Source organism: Haemorhous mexicanus, chromosome 13 (assembly GCF_027477595.1).
Source record: "Haemorhous mexicanus isolate bHaeMex1 chromosome 13, bHaeMex1.pri, whole genome shotgun sequence".
In the NCBI taxonomy this organism is placed as follows: domain Eukaryota; kingdom Metazoa; phylum Chordata; class Aves; order Passeriformes; family Fringillidae; genus Haemorhous; species Haemorhous mexicanus.
Window position 1 is genome coordinate 8871562 of NC_082353.1, and position 21207 is coordinate 8892768.

Sequence of the window (21207 nt, forward strand, 5' to 3'; positions counted from 1 at the left end):
CCTCTCATCAAACTTTTACCTGGATTGCCTTTGCTCTACCCAGCCATACTTTAAGACAGCTACAAAGGCAAAGACTAAAAAATCTGAGCCTTGGGTGACCCACTCTGGCCATCTGTCTCTCCTCACTTGCTTTTGAAAGCCTGCGATGTAAAAATAGTATAAGAAAAGGGCTGGGTTTCTAAACACCTGCCAAATGCAAGTCCTGCACTTTTAACTGCCAGTACTGCATTTATACTACACTAAGCTGCGAACAAATAGATTTGTTTAACAAACAAGTTCAACACAGGGATAAATCTGTCAGCCATAAATCATCTGCAATCTCTCTCTAATGAGAACATCAGGCTTTAAGACTATGCAGGATAACTTTCTGCTCAGCTGGTGCACTAATGAGCAGCAATTTTTGCTCTCACAGTAAAGAATCCCTAAGAGGATGAAAAATGTGTGTGCATGAGAGCTAACACACAGAGGTGTTGTAGGTCACCATCTCCCGAAAATTTCCATTTTATTTCTCCCATTTATTTTTCTTCTGAAAGTTATTTTCTATGCTTCTATTTAATTTATGACTAGTTTGACTAGATCAAGTTGAAAAAGGTTCTATTAATGTCTGAGATGGAAGGGTTTCTTTTCAGAGGAAAAAAAAAATAGAAGCTTTTTTTTTTTTTTTTTTTTCCTAAGGAGTATAAGCACACTGAATTCTGAATATCCTCCTCTGCCTGGGCTCAATTCCCTGGATCACATAATCATTGCATTCAGTACCAACATGATGAGATCTGTGAAGAGGAAGCAGTTAATACTCCTCCGTGGCCTCCTACATCTGATGCTTCTCTGGCAGCATCCCCTTGCATGCCTAAGTTAGGACTGGCCACCACCTCCTAACACATTTTTAAATGCAATCAAAATAGCACCAGAGGTGTTAAGAGTTGCCTGCTGCATCACAAAACTCCATTCTAAAACTTCTCTTTCACTTCCTCCTGGCTGTTTGCTGTTCTTTTACAGAATGCCCTGCATCTGTGTTTTGCAAACGATCCGATCTGTCATCTTTCCCAGAAACCGCTTAAAAGCAATCTATTCCGTGATTTTTTCCAGCCAGGAGATTCATCTCAGTACTTGTCCAATTTTGACAGTTCTCCATATGAGTCTGAAGCAGTATATCTTGTTTGTTCAGCATCCCTTTGAAGTGATGTTCATTTCTCCAATTTCTCTCAACTGGAGATGGTAACAGCATAAACTTGCTGTGATTTGCACTGGAAGAGTAAAGCCCTTATTTATACTTCAAATCTGTGTCCAATATATGAAGATTCATAGTAAAAAAAACTCACCCTGTAGTCAAGCAAGTTTAGGCTTTGTCACCTAGCAGCTCAAACAGTAGCCCTGTTTCAGCTTCAATTTCTGCTGATAATTTTAACTACTTCCTTTCCTTCCACTTCTCTCCTGAGTTTCCCAGGTTAGCCTGTTCTCACTCTATTGACTGCCACAGAGAAGCTAAGTGTTTCAGAAAGCAAGTTTTCTAGCTTTTGAACGATTTGGTTATTCTTTCTTAATTATTTAAATGCAAGTTATCAATATCATTATAAAACCCTCATAAACCCTAAGATGGCATGTTACTTTACAGATACCAGCCAGGAAAATACTGCAATGAATAACAGAGCAGGTTTTCTTTACACTTTTCTTGATAATCCTTGCCATTACGTTCTGCAATCAGTTAAATTTAGTGTAGGGAGGATGTGTGTTTAAATATACTCTGATGAACATGTCTTCCGGGACTTAAATAGTAGTGCAATCTTCCCTATTTGCTCTAGCAGATATTTTTAGTGCTGCTGCTCACTAGTTTTCAACCTAACTTCAGAACAGACTCTTCAGATAGCATTCCTTTTCAATATTTTTGTGGCCAACTTTTCAGCTTCTATGGCATAGTTAGCGTTTGCTTAAAATGAGCCAAAAAATACTTATCTAATATTATGAAAAGCACAAAATTATGAAAAGCACCACATGCCTGGATAGTTGAGGACATACAGATCTGCAATGTTTTTTTCTCTTGATCCATGGTGAACTCTTCTCTACATTATTAAAACTGCTGGTTTTAGGCCTTTAATTAAGAGTTTAGTTTAAAACAGGGCATGCCAACTATATTATGGATATTTTCTCTAACACAGTACAAACACAAGCAACAAATAGCACAAAATTAAGAAAGAAAACCCCAAACATTAAATTCTTGATGTATTTGGTACCACCTCACCTGATCAAACCTCTGGTACAGGAGTCTTTAGCTAGCTCACTAGTGAAAATATAGATGTAGCTACACAGGCGTTCATGCAGAAGGAAGCTGGATTAAAATAAAGATTAAAACACACAGGGACTAAAGGAAAGAGCAAAAATATCTACCCTATGGCTAGGTGGCAGTCAAGACTGACAGAGGTTTAACTGAATCAGAAAAGCAGGCAGTCAGATTCAGTTAGAAGCAGACATGTTCGACAATTAATAGTGACTTGGTCACCTAACACTCGTTAAATAGGATAACCAGATGGTCTAGAAGGGCTTTCTGTGTATATGAAGGCACCAGCAGAGATACATTACAAGTAATTAGCAAGCTAAACTTACCCACTAAATCTAATATTAATGAATAATAATCATTGGCTCAAGCTTTATATGTGGTTTTATTCCAAAACAAAACAGAGCTGAAAGGACTGTTATACCAATGCAGCCCACTAGAGGTCAAGTTACAACCAGAAGTTTAAAATGTATTTAGTAATAAAGGGCAAAATTTAGGCCACCATCCTCATGTATTACTAGATCCATTCAGGGTGCCACATATATCATAAATCCTTCAGAAAAAAACTGGTGTATAGAGATACAAAGCAGATTAAATACTTGTTCCCATAATCCATTATATAAGTGTTCCCATAATCCATTAATTAGATGGATTGGATTATTGGACTGGAAAAACTTTCTTTATTAAAATACCATGGTATGAAGACTGTAAATTCTGTTTTAGACCAGCTTAAAAACAGTGATAATGGTGAACTATACTAAAACCAAAACCTCAAGACTTGATACGTGTGATACAACAGAACTTTAATCCCTCTGTGTAAAAGACACTAGCATCACACATCTGCTCATACAGAAGGGCTGCATCAGAATCTTATAAAACAAAGCATATGTAAATACATATAAATACAAATGCAGAAAGAATGCCTTAGATTTGAGTGGTTTCTAAACATTTGCTGTCTTGAGGGAATGATGTCCAGATAAAAATCAAAGGACTCATGAACACCCATCTGTGCAGTAAGAGCCTCATCTAACAGAGCCGTCAGCTTTGTAAAGCTCCAATTTAAACTTCTCTATTTCCCATGTCATTCTTCCCACTTGGACACACAGAAATGTTTGCAATTACAGCCTTCTGACCACAGAACAGTTTCCTGACACACAGGTAGCCTGTAACCTAAAGCATTTATCCAGCAAAATTCCACTTAAAATTTTACAGGAAATGGCAGCAGCAAAGACAATGTCCCCAGACCAGGGTAAGAAGAAACAAGCAGTGAAAACCTGTGCTTGCTCACTATTTCTGTGAGGAATCGTATTAAACAAACAAACAAAAACCTAAGCAAAATCTCCCCAAACCAGAAGAACAAAGCAATAAAGGTCAGCTTTTGCCTTCCACTTCTGCACAGGAAGGAGACCGTTAACGAGTAGAGTGCATCGTATCAGAGGTACCCTCTGAATGGTTCAAACTGAGCTGGAAGTTGTGTTGCATTTCCTGAACACCCATGAAGAGGCACAGAACTAGTGTCAGCCTAAACATCACAGTATATAACCCACAGCCAGTGCATTAAACTGCTTTCATCTACTCTTTCTGCTTCACTAGCTCCAGATGCTTAACTCAACTTCCACTGTAACAAAGGTGGCATAAGGCAACTACACAAAGAACACAGTTCTGTTTGGATTATGTACTAAAAGAATTAATGCTCCCCAAAGACTCTGTGTTGTTTTACTACATCTCACCTCCTCAACCATATGCTTGACTTTCTTCTGCTGGCAGTGGACCATGTCATCCAGATGCTTGATCCGCTCTCTCAAGCTGGCTGCTACCTCCTCCAAATGCTGTGACCTGGCAAAACATGCAAGGCTCAAGCCTGTAAGTGGGGAACTAAGCAGTGTAAGCACAACAAGAACAGCCCCCACAATCCACCATAAATCAGGACGGGCAAGTCAAATTGCACTGACAGATGTCAAATTGTCCAAAGTACATTTTAATGTGATCTCAGTCCAAGTGGCTGTCTCCACCCAAGTCATCTCACCTTTGTCTTGCATACTGACACGCTTACTCAGAGAGCCTGAAGTGCTGACAATTAAACAATGTGACACAACTCATCTCAAGGTGTGTTTCCCTTTAGTGAAAGGCTTTTAGACAACTAGATCTTTAGCTTCAGAGAGACACATTTAGCCTGACTTACTACTACCTGCAAATATTTTGGAAATGTGTGCTAAACAAAAGCCAGGAAGCAGGTCTGCTTTCAAAACTGTCTTACTGCAGGGGAGCCTTGAGTCAAGAATTTGGCAGAGCTGCCACAGCAGCAGAATGCTAACTGGAATAGTATTAACTCCTCAGCAGTCAGCAGGAATGCTATGAATGGTTTAAGTTTGTGCATACAGCTCTTCAGATAGAGTCTGCATTTCTTCAAATCTTTTTAATACAGAAAGTGAACTCCTACAGAACTCCTGCCACAAGTTGGTTTGGCAGCTTGTCAGAAAAGTAGCTGTAGAATATGCAAGGAAACCAGAGTGAAGCTTTTCTGTAAGTTTTTGACTCTTTGGTCATGGGAGTCTCCATTTTTATCTGAATGTCCAATTCTTAAAATTTGTCAAAGAAAGCAATTTCTTGTTTACAAAATAAACTGCTGTAGTCCTAGGTTCAGGACTGGACAGAATTTGAGAATGGGAGGAGGGGAATCAAAAACAAAAAGGCTTTTTTCATCTTGGTCTGTGCACAGCAGAAAAAAGAACTGTTAAAGCTGCAAATAGAAAAACCATTCTAAGACAAAGCAGCAGATGGCAAACTGTAAGACATGATTCCAGTGAATGACTGAATTGTATGCTGTTTCCACTCAAAAGAGTCTCTATTAAGAGTGAAGTACTCTGCAGAAATGTAACTGCAGCACTTTGACAAGGACTCAAAAATTTCAAAGCATCGCTGCAGGTTTTTCAGTTGTGTGTATTAACATCTGATAAAACTTTAATTTGTATTGTAATTGCAATTGGCAGCACATATTTTGTATCTCATTGGAAGATTCAGGATCTTAAGCATTGAAAGCAATGGAGAAATGGAACAGACATCCTTCCTAAGGTGAAGCTTGAGTGTCTGATAAGGTACAAACAGGTAAAGACAACTTAAAAATCAACCAGCATCATCTGAACACAGATTCATGGCTTGCATGGCAGAGGTTGCAACTGTGAGCTTGCTAGCATTGCACAAATTCCTGCCTGAACACCGCCTTTACCCTTTTACTGCAGCATAACTTTTCACACTGAAAAGGATTCACTGAAGCAAGAAGTGTCTGTGTTATTCAGAGGTAAAGGAAAACAGCAATTATCTTTCATCTCCATATTCTATGTTGTATGTGAGTGACATCTGTTCACTTGAAGTTATTATTTTAACAGGCTGCTGTGAAAAGCCATTCTTACTCTGAAACCAGAGAAGCTGGTCACAGATCAATACAAGGCACTGAGAAGCTCTCAGCAGGGACCTCCTTTCATGTTTATGCTTCCCAAAGAACAGCAGGAAACCCAAAACCTTAAAACTTAATTTCTGGGTGCCACAGAAGTAGTAATCAAGTACTATTTTTCAGTCTCTGGTTATACTTCATCTTTACCCACTGAAGCAGTGTCATACAAACCTTTGAGTTTAGATAGTGAAAGTATTCATAGTCAGGATCATACTCTTCTGAATTTGGGAATGCATGTTAAAGAAAAATGCAAGCTACAGATATGTCACAGCTGGTTCCACCTACAATGGACTCTGCACATTTGCAAACAACTTTTCAGAAAAGATGCATGAAGGTCATCATTCTTGAAAAAAAAAAAATTGTCTTGATATTATACATGTCAATAATCCTACATTCAGATGGACAACCCCTACCAGACTGCAGTTTTAAAGTTAGAAAAGGCACATTTCAGATGTCTATAAAAACAAAAAAGCTCACGTTTTCTAGCAATAGTAGAAGTTCCACAGGCAAGTTATATCTTACCTTTCACTGTCAGAGTTGTTTTCAGATTTTGCTCCAGATATTTGTAGTTCATTTAATTCAAGTTGTTTTTGCAGCTGGTGACGTTCCTAAAGAAGAAAAGTTATCATTCAGTTCTCCATGTATCAAAATGTAAAGGCTTCACAAAGCATACTTCATTGCAATTCAAAACATAATTTGTGAAATTAAAATAGAAACTGATTAAACAAAATTCATGCATTTGCTATAGCCAAGGAGGACAGAATACATAATAATAAAATCAATTTCCCAGCTATGCACGGAAACAAGATCAGTTTTCAATTTCCTGTATGAAGATGTACGGCTGTACTTCAAACTGAATTTTTTTCAATAAAAAGATGAGTCATCAAAATCTTCAACTACATAAAGTCAAATTGTCCACATTATCACTCCAAAAAGCTCTCCCAATCCAAGGTTGAGTTAAAAGGTATTGCTGCATTTTCTTCCCCCAGAGTATTCCTGTTTATTTTTAAGTGCCCACCAGCACAGTGCTTGTGAAGACCTGTGAGGACTTAGGGTCTGAGTCAAACAAGTTAACAGAGAAGTGCAAGTGTAAGTAAGTGTGTTATCCACCTGGAGGGCAATTTAAGAGGCATTCAGTCTCACTGGGTGAGTATGAGCCAGATAAGAGCAGATTAAAGAACTAATGTGAAGGAACGCCTTTGTACTTGTGAACTGTACTGCAATCCTACATTCACTGCATGATACTTAAAAGTTGTAGGCTGAAGACCAGATGAAGTTAATGGAGCCACTAGAGGGGCATATTATTAGGTTGAGTAATTTCTCAGTGTAATCATTAATTCTACTAATGAATTTGCAAGTATTAGACAAATGGGGACTCAATGCACATTAGACTAACCACTCAAGCCAAAACGACTGGCTTATAAAAATCTATTTCTCAGTAGCTACTGATATTATTATATTAATAAAGTGAAATCAGAGAAAAAAAAACACCTCATTGGAAAGAGCAGAAGATTGTACTCCCTCCCCTGACTAAAACACTTTCTGCTCCTGTATAAGAGATAGTGAGGCATGAATCTTTAAAGATGAGTTGCCTGCTATTGAATAAAATGAGAAATACCAAAGTACATCTAAGACCATTTCATAGTCACTGCAGCCAAGGCTGCCCTTGAGCTTCACATTCCCCAGCAGCTCCTTCTTGTTGGTGAGAACAGGGTCTAGAATAGTATCTCTCCTCACTGGCTCCTCTATCAACTGGAGAAGGAAGCTATCATCAACACATTCCAAGAACCTGGATTGCTTATGCTCTGCTGTGTTGTCCCTCCAAATGATATCAGGATGGTTGAAAACCCCCATGAGGACCAGGGCTTGTGAACAAGAGGCTGCTCCCATTGTCTGTAAAGGGCCTCATTCTTTCAGTCTTCCTGGCTGGGTAGCCCCCACTCTGACGTCACCTGTCCCTGCCCCTCCCTTTAATCCTGACCCTGTAGGTTCTCCATCAACTTCTTACCCATCCCCAGACACAGCTCTGTGTACTCTATGGACTTACCACAGCAACATTTCTAAGAGACTCTGGGTCATTTATGATTATTACTTGATTAGGCTTAAGACACCTTGCACACTGGAGAGACACTGAATGGTTTTTAAATTCTCTCTTTAAAATAATGGTTCATTTCCTAAATAAATGCTGCCCTGTAAGGACCACCAGGAAGAGAGAACCACCTCCACATCACAGGGTCTCTGTGGCAATCCAGGTGCATTTACTGATATAAATACAGTAACTAAGATGCAAACAGCAATGGTATGGCACTGAGCAGGGAGCTGAGCAGCAGAACAATAACTGGAATGTCCTCCACGCACTTGGTGCATTTCCTGTCAAGGCAGCAGTCAGCTCTCCTACCTCTTCCATGCGTTCAATCAGCCGGTCCAGCTCACCAATTCTCTGGTCTTTCTCCTGTATGGTTGTTTCTGTAACCTGCATCTTCTTGTTTGCCTCTTCAATAGCCTTCAGAAGCCGATTTGTTTCCTCCTACAAACAAGAAAATTTACAGTCACATTAGCATCTAAGGTATTAATAAGGAATATTTCTTCTTCTTTTCAGATCTAGGGCCAGGCTAACAGCTTTTAAAGAGCTCAAAGCTTTTCACTACACCTGCTCAGAAATCTGGAAGAGTTATGACCCTGAGAGCCAATTATATAGAGCAAAAGACTAGGAGTACTTTGAAATACACAGGTATTAGTAAAGCATCATTATGACAATCCAAGAGAAACTTTTACCCATTTCTTAGATAGCTGATTTCCCTTCCCTTTCCCCAAAGATGCTTTTAAATAACAGCATGAGAAAAATATGCTGCTGCAAAAGACAGCTTTCTAAACACCATAGCTGGCCATGTTCAGCTTTGTACTTTCCTTACATGTAAAGCAATATGAATAAAAATGAGCATCTATCTTCAATCTCCATCATTATCTGACTCTATAATTTTAAAAAATGCAACAACTGACTGCTCATAGAGAGGTTTAACTTGTGGGTAGAGGGAAATTGGGGGACAGGAGAGTTCTTGCTCCAGTAGCATCCAGTGAAGTTGTTCCCTTTCTCCTTCTTAACTTGTCACTTGTTAAAATTGGACATTATGTTTTCCTTTTTCAGAGAATCAGAAGTTTAAAAAGCCTACTTATCTTATTTCTAGATTTTGAAATCTAGATTATCATTGATATTACTATGTTTGAACACATGTTTTTCTTACTCCTACAACCCCAAATGTTTGGAAAGCTTAGTAGCTGTGGCACAACTAATCACAGAGACAGAAGTGAAGGAACTTGCATCAACTCCGAAGTATGAGGCGATTGAGAAACGGCATCCAAGCTAAGCACTGCTCTTGCAGACTGGCTCTACATACCAGGAGCATTTCTTTCTCAGCCTTGTGTTTCTGTTCCTCCTCTCGCATTTTTTCCTCATACTGACTATACAGCTTTCTGGTCATCTCTCTCATGACTTCAGCATTGGCTTCCTGTGATGATTCCACCTATGAGAGAGGAAGGTTGCCCCATCAGTAAGTACAGTATTGCTGGCAGCAGGAGAAAGAGAGTTCACATGATGAGAAAAAAAGAGTTTGAAGTTAAGCTCCCCCTTGATATAAATCTGACATTGCAAAAGTAGATTTCCATTTGCATCAAGACCATTTAGAGTATTCTGCCAGTATTCACATAATTTGAATCTGTAGAAGTTACTGTTCCATAAAGTTCCATGTTGTCTGAATTGAGCTCATTTAGTCATTGCTGATCCAAGATCAGGCCATGCCTCCAAGTCACTTGGTTTGTTTCCCCATTGAAGCAATATTGTCTCCCCCTGCTCTACTGAAGTATGGACTAGAGATGGACTAGACTCAATTCCTCTTTCTAAATGACCATGAACACCCAAAGCAATACTTTATTGCAGTACCTTCCCTGCAATCAAACCAAAAATTAAAATTCTCAGGTGTGTGGAAGGGTTAATTTTTAACAAAAGAACCAGAAACTTTACTAGAGCTATGGGGAAGAAGGCAGAATGGTAATTCAGAGACAGGATTTCCTGTGTTGGCTGAAAACACTGACTGAACCACACCCTCAGTAATTAAACACCAGATAGGATCTTCACAGCTTGGGTCCATCTACTATGTAAACCACAATAAAAGTGAAGTAAAACAGCTAGTACAGAACTTAGTTCTCCTCCTAGAGATGCTGTGAATCAGCCAAGGTTATAGTGACATGCTGTGGGTGCTACAAAAGTGACAGGAAGAGGAGGAATAAAGTGCTCCCTGCTGATCACCACACAACACACAAAATACAGACTTCTGATGATTAAGGTTTTGGGTTGGATTTTTTTTCCATTTCAAGGACCAAAAGGTTTAGTAAACCCTTGGGTACATCTTGCATGGCAGAAACAAGCTTGTTTAGTACCCTGTAGAAAAACAACAGTGTGTTACATTCTTTGAAAAGGGATGAACCCTGAAGGACTCCACTTGTACTGCAATTGTCTCCTCTGTCATCTCATCTAGGCCAACCCTGGGGCACCTGCACTTCATGAGAGGGTGTGAAGTTAAATGAACCTTCCACATTTCAGGAAGCCTGAAAGAATTGTATCATTTAGAGAAAGCCAATCATTAAACCCCAGATTCCTTAAGATACACTGAAATGGAACAGGATCTCTGACCTTTTATCTCCATAATTCCTTCCCTTACACCTTGAGCAATGAGGACAGTAAAAACAAGCATAAAAAAAGTGGATGTATCAGGGCATCTGTTATAACACACTTAAGGAACATCTCCACTCTAAGTTATTACAGATTTATGAATAAACCAAACCTCTTTAATAAGCCCCACAGGTGTGTTCTCCACCCAGGGTGTAATCATGGTACACAGTAGTTACTGCTTTTCAACACTAACCTCCCAGATGCCACACCATCCCCTTACATTCACTCCTAGAACGAATTCCCAGAAGTCTTGGCACCTTTTGAGACACAATTTTATATTTAACTGTCAAAGACAGTAATGAGGTATATTATTCACTAACTTGGTACTAAAACTGAAAGTGTGAGGGCAAAATTTACACTTTTGCTGTGTAATTGCAGGGCATGTATTCTGCAGAGCTTGACATGCTTGAAGATAAACAAATCCTTATGCATTCAGTCTAACTGAGACTTAAGCTGCAGTTCCTTGCCCTTAGAAGCAGACATACCTTTCCCTGACTAGCTGGGGCATGTCCTTAATATTATAGTGAAGCCCAAATTTCTGTTTTAAAATCTTAATTGCATCATCTTGGCATCTGATACTTGGTTTTTCCCTCTTTTTATTCCCTGCTGACAGCAACAGGTGCAAAATACAGCTACTTTTACAGCCTGTAGAGCTTCACTGTGAGAGGAAAGCAGAACATGAAATGCACTTGGGTTTTCTTGTTTGACCATTCATCATTAAGCATGAGTGCTAGTCACGAGCAAAACAGCCAGAAAGAAATACCTTCTCTCACAAGATTAAACATGAATGTAGCTACAGTCACCTTAATTTCAGAAACTTTATCAAAAATAGAAACAATTTTTTTCAAAACTTGATGAATATAGTACTATATCCCAATTGGTCTACTTTGAGCAATTTTAACGGAGACAAAGGTTTTTGGGGGGAGAGGGTATTCTTTGTTTTGTTTGGTTTTTTTGTGGGCTTGTTTTTTTGGAGATTAAAGGAATACATTTGGCTGATGAGGGGAGAACATGGTCAAGCTTTCTGTCATATTAAACCTTGCAGTTTGTGTTTTATTCCCTTGCATTTCTCTGAAAGAAACAGCTTAATTCTCTTTTGAAGATGCTTGCTGTTACCTGCTGACCACATGCTCATGAGACTAAACAGACTACCTATTAAAAATGGTGCAATACCAAAGAAACTCAACACCAAGAAATTCAGGTAGCAATGTGCAGAGTTGTAATATTCTTTCACTTAATAATTATGGATACTAATAACCATTTAATGGTTTGAATTTTCACCTGCCAACATCTCTGACTCTTATGCTACATCCCATGTTATGGGAAGACTGCCTGTCGCCAGCTGAGATTCTTTGTTATTAAACCAATATTGATTCACAGGAACCAGGGAGCTCGAGGGCATGACAAGGGCATGAAGAATGAAGAACCCTTTACAGATAAGGCCAAGGAATTTATTTTAAATCCACCTAATGCCCTTACTGTGCAGTATTTGTAGGGGAGTTTAAAAACCATACCTTTAACTTCAGTAACTGATTTTCAATTTGTGCTGTTTCCAGTTGCTTTTGCTTCTCTCTCAGCTTTTCCATAGATTGCTCGTGTGTATGTTTTAAATTCCTTATTTGTTCCCTTATGTCTGTGTTCTCCAATGTAACATCCACTAGAGTTTTCTAGAAGAAAGAGGCAAAGCACATATTAAAAATCAGAAACAATTTAATGAATTAATACTGGCAAGACATTATGAAACAGCTCATTTAAAGAGCTTTCTGACATATTAATGCAGTGTGAACAGTTTTGCAAGTTTTAACATTTAAAATTATAGCTTTTGGTTTTGCTAGAAGGTGTTTCTGTGAGGAGCATACTCACTGAAATTGAGTCCTGGAACACTATTAAAAAAAAAAAAAAAAGGAACATGGATACATTTCAGCATGAATAATCTTCCCTTCTCTCTGAGGGCCATGCCATACATACAAAATGCAGTGGACTGAAAACATGAAAGTAATGTACAAGAACATAACATTCTTGTTACATACAAGAAAGCAGGGACATTAAGTTGTTCAGCTCAGATACATGGGAATTTAGAAGTCTTTAAAAATTAAAATTCATTCCCACCTCATCCTTCCCCCTGCATTTCACAGGTATGTAAAATCTCATAAGTGTCTGGCATCCAAACATGCCATTTCATTTCTGCTACCAACTGAAGGCAGAACTAAGTCAGGAGATGCACCATTTTGCACTATACAGACCAAATCACATTTTCACCTTAGATCCTTCATAGAGACATGACTTGTGCTATTAATCTGCTGCATATCAGTATCTCATTATTGTACATTATTTTGAATTTTTTAAACACAAGAACTTCTGGAACGTTTTTCTTTGTTTCCTAAATTAGGTGCTTTAGATATCCAAGACAGTACTTTATGGTGTTCTTAGTGTTAGAATCTGTATGTGTCATCCATGTTTTCTGTATGCTTTGAAATCCATGTTACAAAGGCAGCTGGGAGCTGGGAAGCAGCTATGAAGATGTACCTGCAAGTCTATTGATGCTGATGTCAAGGAGCTGTTCATTTCGCTAAAGCTATCTAAGGCTGCAGCCTGCACTCGCACATGATTCTCTAAGGATTCCTGATGAGCATTTGTCACCTGAGCAGGGAAAAAAAAAAAAAGTTTTATATAGAATAATGACCAAGTTTACCTATTCTTTCCAAGAGAGCTACAGAAGGAAAAGACACCAAGGTCGTTTTCACAGTACTAGGATGCTTAAAATATACAGGCCTCAAAGTATAATCTTACAAACAAACAAACAAAACTTAAAATTCAAATAATCTAACAGAAATAAGACATGAGTATCTAAGTTTACTGTTAGTCTGCAATCACTGTATAAGCTGTTCTTTTTGAAAGGACAAGAGGACAATTGGCAGCTGTCTATTCAGACAGATTATATACATAGAGTGGGCAGATTGTAAAAATTCAGAGTGAAAAAGCAGAAGAATGCAAGAAATAAGAAAATCTAGAACTGTGAATTGTAGAAGAGCCTTAATTAAGAAGGAGCTGACTAACCAGGTACATAGAGAAGCAACATCAAGAAGACATAAGGATGAAACAGTACAAAGCAGGAAGGGGAAGCCAGAGGGCTTTGTTGTGTGAAAATTAGTCATTTTTGATAGGTACTCACACACATGCTTAAAAACTGAGAGGGGGGAGGGGAAAGACACAAAATTACACCATTCAAGAAGAGACCAAAACTCAAACAGTGTAAATAATTGTGAATGATCCAATAATAAAGAGGAGAAGAGCATTACTAATGAAAGTGAGCCAGCTCACATTCTTAGGGGGACCAGATTTGCTTCTTGATAAAAAGAGAAGAACACCAGGGACTGATACAGAGGACAAGCGTGTAGCAACCAAGCCATACACAGATGAGGTCAGCATAGGGAGTAGGAGCCAAGTAGTCACTGTTAACCTTCCATAAATGTATGCTCATGTAAAACAAACAAAAGCAGAAATGCTTTGGATGGATTAAGAAAGTTACAAGGTAAGAACTTGTGAGAAGAAGCCCAGGGCAGGATACTGGAAGAGCAAATTTCAACCAAACTTTATGAACAAAAAGTTGTCCTGGAAATTGGAAAGATAAAAGCACAGTGATTAAAAGCTGAAGCAAAGAGTATAGAAAGGATTTTGAACAGGATTCAGAAATAGCACAAAAGACAACAGTCATGTAAAACCAAAATCAGCTCCCAAATAACTAACCAAACAAAAAGCTCATATTATTAAGAAGAACAACACTTGTGCTTCCTTTCAGGCAGTCTAGAGTACTAAAAAAAGGGAAGGATGTCTCCTAATGTGCCATTTATGTCAGAAGGAAGCTTCATGAACTGCTAATTTGCTGGAGAACTAGATATTCTGTCAGAGCTGGTCAGAAACCCTTAATTAAAGAAGAATTTCTGACTCATGCAGGATTTCTACTGGTCTGACAGAAGTTCTGGAAGTGCAGGATATCATCACTGCTATTCAGTAAAGATCAGCAGCAAAGACAACAGAGCTGCACCTGAATCAGCATTTACCACGTGCATGTTGGGGAGAGAGTGAGTCTTGTTGGCAGCACTATGTCTATTTAACACAGTTTGCAGAAATTGAGTTTTTTCTCTCTCTTCCTCTCAAGTCAGGGCGATTTTTTTTTCTATTTTTGAGACCAGTTGCACAGAATGAAAGTACCAGTTTACAGTAAGTTCTGATTTTTGTACCTAATACAGCATGCAGGGAACTGACAGCCTCCAAATGAGGATGGCAGAAGGGCACAAGTCAAGGTCCCAGTCCCTTGAAGTCAGAATACTTTTAATGGCCAAAGCTTCCTCTGAACCAGAGCTGTGAAAATCAATGCTGAACATAAATTCAAAGCAAGTTTTCAGGGCGATTTTTTGGCTCAAACAACTCAGCAGTTTAATATGAAGGCTATTTACAGAGTGCAACAGTTTTTATTGCTAAAGCAGCATGTCAGAAGAAAGGTCATTGAATGACCATTGAAACGTTCCATTAAAAACCAAAAGGTGAAGTCATTTTTAGCACTTCAATACCAACAAATATTGCTACTTCTTTTACTTAGTGTTTAAACAACCGAGTCAGTAAAACAGAGCAAAGTGTTGAAATAACTCCAAGTTATCAGTTTCTTCTAATTATCAATGTTATTTATTTGATTCACCTGCAAGCTGTTACATCCATATCCATTAATTACCAATACCCACTGGCAATGGAATCAAAATCATTCTTTTATTTCCAAGAATTTCCAGACAGTTAGTAATTTCATAAGCAAAAGCATCCCTGTCCTTCCTGGATGGAAAATAAATAACAAAAGAAAACTACAGATGTCACGTAAACCAGTGAACTGGAGTGGTTTGGGAGAATAGTTCTGTTCTGCTAAAGCAAAAGAAAAGTTTCTAGATAACACTGGGACAGTTATTCCCATATGTTTTCCCTGCAAATGAATGGGTACTTACTTTCAGTTCATTTGTAAGCTGCTGTATTTTTCGTTTCATTTCATCATATTCACCATACATTTTCTTTCTTACTTTTTCCAGAGTTGCTCTCACCTGGTGTCAGAAAAATCAAACACCTTTATCAAAATTTTGGATTATACTGTTCATATAGTAGGACATGATTTTTTTCTCTATGTTCTTCATTGTTACTTTCCATAATTTCCATTGTTAATCTACCACTGCATAACAGCAATTTATTCTCAAGAAAAAGACAAAAACTTAAGTCTCAAGAGTACCTAGGGATGATACAAATAACTGTCACTATGAGTAATTCCAAACCTCTCTGTACATGCTTAAACACTTGTAAATTAATAATTTAGATAAATTCATTTCAATTAAATATCCCTAAGTAATTCTAACCTGATTACTAAATGAATTAAAAGTAATTTTAATTTGATCATGTATTGTTTTATTTCTGAAAAAAGGCATGGACTTAGTGTACCTCCATACTTTTAAAAGTGATTGGTTTCCCCTGGGTATCCTTTGCAGAAAAACACTTTTAATTTCAGTCTTTTAGACTTGTATCTAAACAACAAACTAGCTTATATTTACCAATGCAATTTCAAATCTGAAGAATGGAGAACTCAATATAATTTCAAGAAATATGGATGCAAATTATTCTTTGCCTTTCTAGGAAAAAAACCACTCAAATTCCCCCTAAGTTGGCTTCCAGTTTGACTTTACCTGCCACTGCAGTTATGTTTGCCTGCAGCCTACATAAGTCAACCTCATTTTTTCCTTTCCTCACCTCCACCAAGCACAGGCTGCTTGCAGATCATTTAGGTCAGTGAGTTTACTGTGTCTGCACAGTGGAGTGAGGGCAAAACTTCAGCAGGAGATGTTTTTAGCAGCTCTGCATGGAATTCCCCCACTGCCTCCCAGAAAGAGGGGCACTGGCCACCAGATCTATGCAAGGAGTGCTCCCTACCCACGGGCTCCCTTTGGGATGAGGAAGAGAGGAGGGAGCTGACTCCTGCCCAGCACCTCGGGAAAGCACCACTCGCCCTGTGCCTCCCCACGCACAAGCACAGGCACACATCCTCCTGCAGGATGCAAATTTGACTCAGGCAGAGGAAGCTGTCAGCAGCTCTGACATGGCCCATCATTTTTGGTCTATTTGAGTCAGCAAATACGTGGCACAAGCTGAGGACTCTTGTTCAAGGCTCTGCTTTTAAAGATGACACTACTCTAGCAGACAAAGATCACAAAGTAGCAGAGCTGAACACGGCTTCCAGAAGATGGAAGAGCAAAAGCCAGCGTGTTTCCTGCCCTGTCTCTCCCACTTTTTCCTGAAACCATCAGTACCCTGAATGCACAAGCAAGACATGTAGTTCACCTGGTGTGATGTGTCCCTCCATAAAGGACAGACAAGGGCAGAGAGATGATCGCAGCCCAAGCAACCCCCAGGTACCACAGACAGTGCAGTTTGGGGAGCTGGCCCTGCTGTGTGCCAATTCACCTGTCCCTTGACACCGTCCCAGCAGGGCAGAGAAAATACCTCGTCAGGAAAACAGCAGCCAAGGCAGCTTGTGTGTCTCAGCAGCACCACAGCACTGACAGACCCTGCCAGTCCCTAACCTCAGCTCGAGAGTGGTGAACACCGGGAGCCAGCAAACTGGGAGTACCCAGGGAGAGAAACAAGTGCTGATAGCCACAGAGCAGGCAGGGAAGGAGCACACATGACTTTACACTGCTCCCTTGACTCAGGGCTCCTCCCTTCTCTATCAACTCAGTTTGCACTTGAATCCGTGTAACACAATAAACTCTGACCAACAGCCTCCTGGGTGCTGAAGGTGGATGGAAAGAGGTCAGATTATTTGCCCTGAGGTAATTAGGGTGTTACTGCCCCCGCCTGAGAGCCAAAGACTGATGGGCAAAGAGATGCTGAGTTTCAAGAACAGAAAAAATTCAAGCAGGATCAGAAATGCATTTTTTGTTTTTCAGGCGATCTTCTGCCAACTGTGATAAATGAGCAGGCACAGAGAAAGTAGTACAAAGACATCCTTATTAGGCTGACTATTTTGAGGCCGCCCCAAAATATACCGAAGTGACTTTACCATGTCACCTAATTTAGAAGCCTTTTCAAAGCTGGGGATTTTGGGGTTGGGGGAAGCAGAGGAAGAGAGAGACTTTATCCTTTCAGGTGTCTCCTTACATAGCTTCTTCCATCAGCAAGCACAGTTCCCAGGTATAGAGCATGCTTTTTTCCCAACTCAAATACTACCAAGGCCAGCCTCTAGCTTCAGAGTAGGTTCCCAGTTCCAACTGAGATGTTGGGCTAGACATCAGTCATCCCATTATATTCTCACAGCTCTACATATATGGAAATATATGGATATATGGAAAGGGGTGAAAATGTAACTCACTTCTTTAATGTAATTCATCTCCTCTTTCAGCTGATCAGCTGACCAGCCATAAACCACCATTTCTCTCTTATGGTTGTTGTCAGTTCGGTGCACAACACCATACACCATCCCATGAGAGAGCTTCCCTGGAGACATCCCATTTGGTACATGGTAGAGCTCCTGAAAATTAAAAAAAAAAAAAAAAAAATCAATACTAGAATAAAAAAACCCCAAATAAAACCACAGTAATTTAGGGCCAGGAGAGACACCAATTATAGTGAAATCAGAACAGTACATACGAACACTAACTCCCAAACATTTTGAAGTCAACCTGTCAGCCTTCATGTTCCAGGAAAGAACAATGACCAACTTATAATTGATAAAGAATACAGAGATGTCTAATTACCACTGCCTTCAATGGAAGTTGTGCAGGCACAGCCAGAGACAACAGACCGATTTGTACAAGGAGAGGTAGAGGCATGTAAGAAAAGGTTAAACCAGCTTATTTTCATTCACCACCTGATGCTACTTTTCTGCATTCTTGCAGAACACTGTCAGGTCTCTAGATCCCTCTAAACTCTTGCAACCAAAGAAGTATCCCTCATTTCCCAAACTCCCTGCTGCAGGAAACAAAAATTTACAAGTCTACTCAGAAAACATAGAAAGTTCTAAGAAACTGAAATTAAAGCATTTAGGCAGTGCTCTTTAAAAGAGAGAATATCTGTTTCTCTTGAAGATAAAGCAGAATTTGGAAACACAGCTGTTACTGATAAGCTTTGCACATTGTGTTTGAAAGGTCAGTTCTAGAGAAAAATCAGGCATAGATTGTTTTACTGAACTTACTTCTTATGCTGGATATACCAGATCCAGGTCCACTTGAGGACGTGTACTACATTGACTTTAGAATATGTTTTGTTTTGTTTTTTTTTATTCTAAGCATTGTCTAAACACCCTCTTTGGCACCAAACAGAGGCCTAAAGAGACAAAGCTCAGCATCTTATATCCATTGCAGCTGCATCCTAGAGACCTCCAGTCCTCACCATGATGGTGAAGAGAGGACACCATCCGCAGCCTAAAGCAGCAGCACTCTCAGTTTTTAGGAGCCAAACCAACACAACTATGCCGGCAATATAAGAATAAATACTTCTTTAGGTAGGGGGGAAATTAACAGGAAAACTTACTCATATTAAGAAAAATTGACAGGCATTTGTTTTATATTGTGTCCTTCCCACATGGCACTGCTTGACTGATTTTCCTCAACTGTAAATCTTACACGCTCTTCTTTATCACATCATTAATAGTTTAAGCATGTTGCTGAAGCTCTGGGTGTGTGTGTGCAGGGCTGGGAGAGGAACAGCCACAGAGCAGACACTCAATAAAGAACATTTCAGGCATAGACCAACAAAGCTGTAAGCCTTCATTTGAAAAGAAAGCTTTAAAACTACTTAATGAAGAAAACATTAGGCAACCAGCCCTACCTATATATGATGTAATTTTACACTTTGAAAACATTATATGCAAAGCTTCATATCCTCAAAATGAAATGTTTCATAATTATGTATTATTGGGGGTTTTGTTTTGCTGTTTGGATGTGCACAAACAAAAGTTCTACACCTCATACTTAGAAATAGAGAAATACAGAAACCAGATGGGGACGTGACTCAAAATTATTTTGTGCTTGTTTGCTTCCAGGGTTGTACAGTTGCTTTCATAGTTCATTGCAGCTCCTCCCCTGCATCTGGAAAAAGGGATTACACACAAGTTTCCATCTTCCTGATAACAGAATGAATAATCACTTTGATTGTTTAGAGGTTACCAAGGCACCAGACACAGAATTCATAAATCCATACCCTTTGCCCATGATCACCCATTTGTAATGAGCTGAACAGCTGAATACCAGCAATACCAAGGTCCTTTGTGCCTCTGAAACATTAGCAGAGTTGTCTAAAGTGCTGTTTGCAGAGCTCTGGCATAAAAATTCTGACCAAGTTCCTTATTTTTCAAATATTATGAACACATTCCTAAGGAATGCTTTGAAGGTTCCCCCCCCTCCCAGCCCCCCCACTCCCCAAGAAAGACCTACAGATTCAGACCAATGGGTTTGCAGCTGGAGAATCACCCATGGCACTGACATATGTATTTCAGAGATGAACAGACACTTAAATTTACATTATAATGGACAGTACATGCAGGATTAGGTACACACAAAGGCAGACTGGTTCCGTGTCTCTTGCAACAATACTAAACTTGCTGTTATCTGTATGTGCACAAGCCTCCTAAGATGCCTTTGTTACTTCTCTTTCAGAAGATTAAAGGATTCTCCATCATCTGTTGACTGTTCTTTGAGCTACTTAAAATACAGGACATTGTTTTTACCCTCTCCTTATTCTTCCTTCCTATCACAATCCCCAGACAAGTGCCTGTTAAAATTTCAGCTCTTGCTTGTTTTAAAGATGTGTGAGCCAACAGCTACAAAGGAACTGTTCTCATGTTTCCTTAACCTTTTTCATTGCTGTTCTATTCCAGTCATGCTTATCTTCTACTCACCCTTTTCTGTTTAGTAACTCTGAATTTCTTCTCAGTGACCACTAGTTTCAAGGTTCTGTATAAATAGCCCAAAAAAAAGGGCTCACCTGATGCAGTCTCCTCTTAGGAGAAAGGTTACAATCAGAAAACTCCTCTGAATGCAGGGCTGAGATGGTTGCTTTGTTTGTTGACTTACTTTTTCAACACAGCTTTGCCTCTAAAGGAGGCCTTGCTGAGTAGCTCAGTTCTCAAATATCTCCACAGAACTGCAGCAGTAAGCATGCACTGAGTACACCTCTGCCAGTTTGCCTCCTCTCAAGCTACTTTATTCACCTTTGTCTATTATTCTCCCTTCACTCTTTTTTCCATTTCTGCCTTGTTCTCTCTTCATCCTCTCTCCCATGCTTCCTCTTTCACAAATCCTGGATATTCCACATGCTCAAGAACTACATAACTGTATTTTAAAGTCAAATTCTTCCCATTATTTTCCTCTGTGCCCCATACATACCCACTCCCAGAACTCAGACCAAGCAGGTCCACAATGGTCTCCACTCTTATCTGCAGCAAGGCATCTCAGTGAAGACAGCAGTGTAAGTAAATACATGCAAGAATTTAGGAGCAATAAATACTGTAAAGCTAACCAGAATAGTGCTTTAAGATGGAAGGGTTCAATAGATAAATCAGCCATTGCTGTTTAAGGTCAAAATATCAGCCAAATCCCTTCTAATGTGAGCTAATGATCTGAAAAGGCAGAGTAAGCTTAACCAGTTTGTGAATATTTCTCTGCACCTATGGTCAGTTCTACGACAGCCCAAGGTGACAGCAAGGACACGTGCTGTGGATGATCAGCCTGCAGGAAC

General features: G+C 39.3%; 1 protein-coding gene across 3 annotated transcripts in view; it reads right to left on the bottom strand.

Moving 5' to 3' along the window:
• MYZAP (myocardial zonula adherens protein) overlaps positions 1-21207 on the bottom strand; it is a 53411-nt gene that overhangs the window by 20460 nt on the left and 11744 nt on the right. For all 3 annotated transcript variants that reach the window (XM_059858286.1, XM_059858285.1, XM_059858284.1), the window contains exons 3-10: positions 17843-18001; positions 15438-15530; positions 12973-13086; positions 11961-12113; positions 9116-9241; positions 8119-8247; positions 6243-6328; positions 4000-4105 (exon numbers count right to left, since the gene is read on the bottom strand). In XM_059858286.1, coding sequence (XP_059714269.1) covers positions 4000-4105; positions 6243-6328; positions 8119-8247; positions 9116-9241; positions 11961-12113; positions 12973-13086; positions 15438-15530; positions 17843-18001 — 966 coding nt within the window. The remainder of the gene's footprint in view (positions 1-3999; positions 4106-6242; positions 6329-8118; positions 8248-9115; positions 9242-11960; positions 12114-12972; positions 13087-15437; positions 15531-17842; positions 18002-21207) is intronic.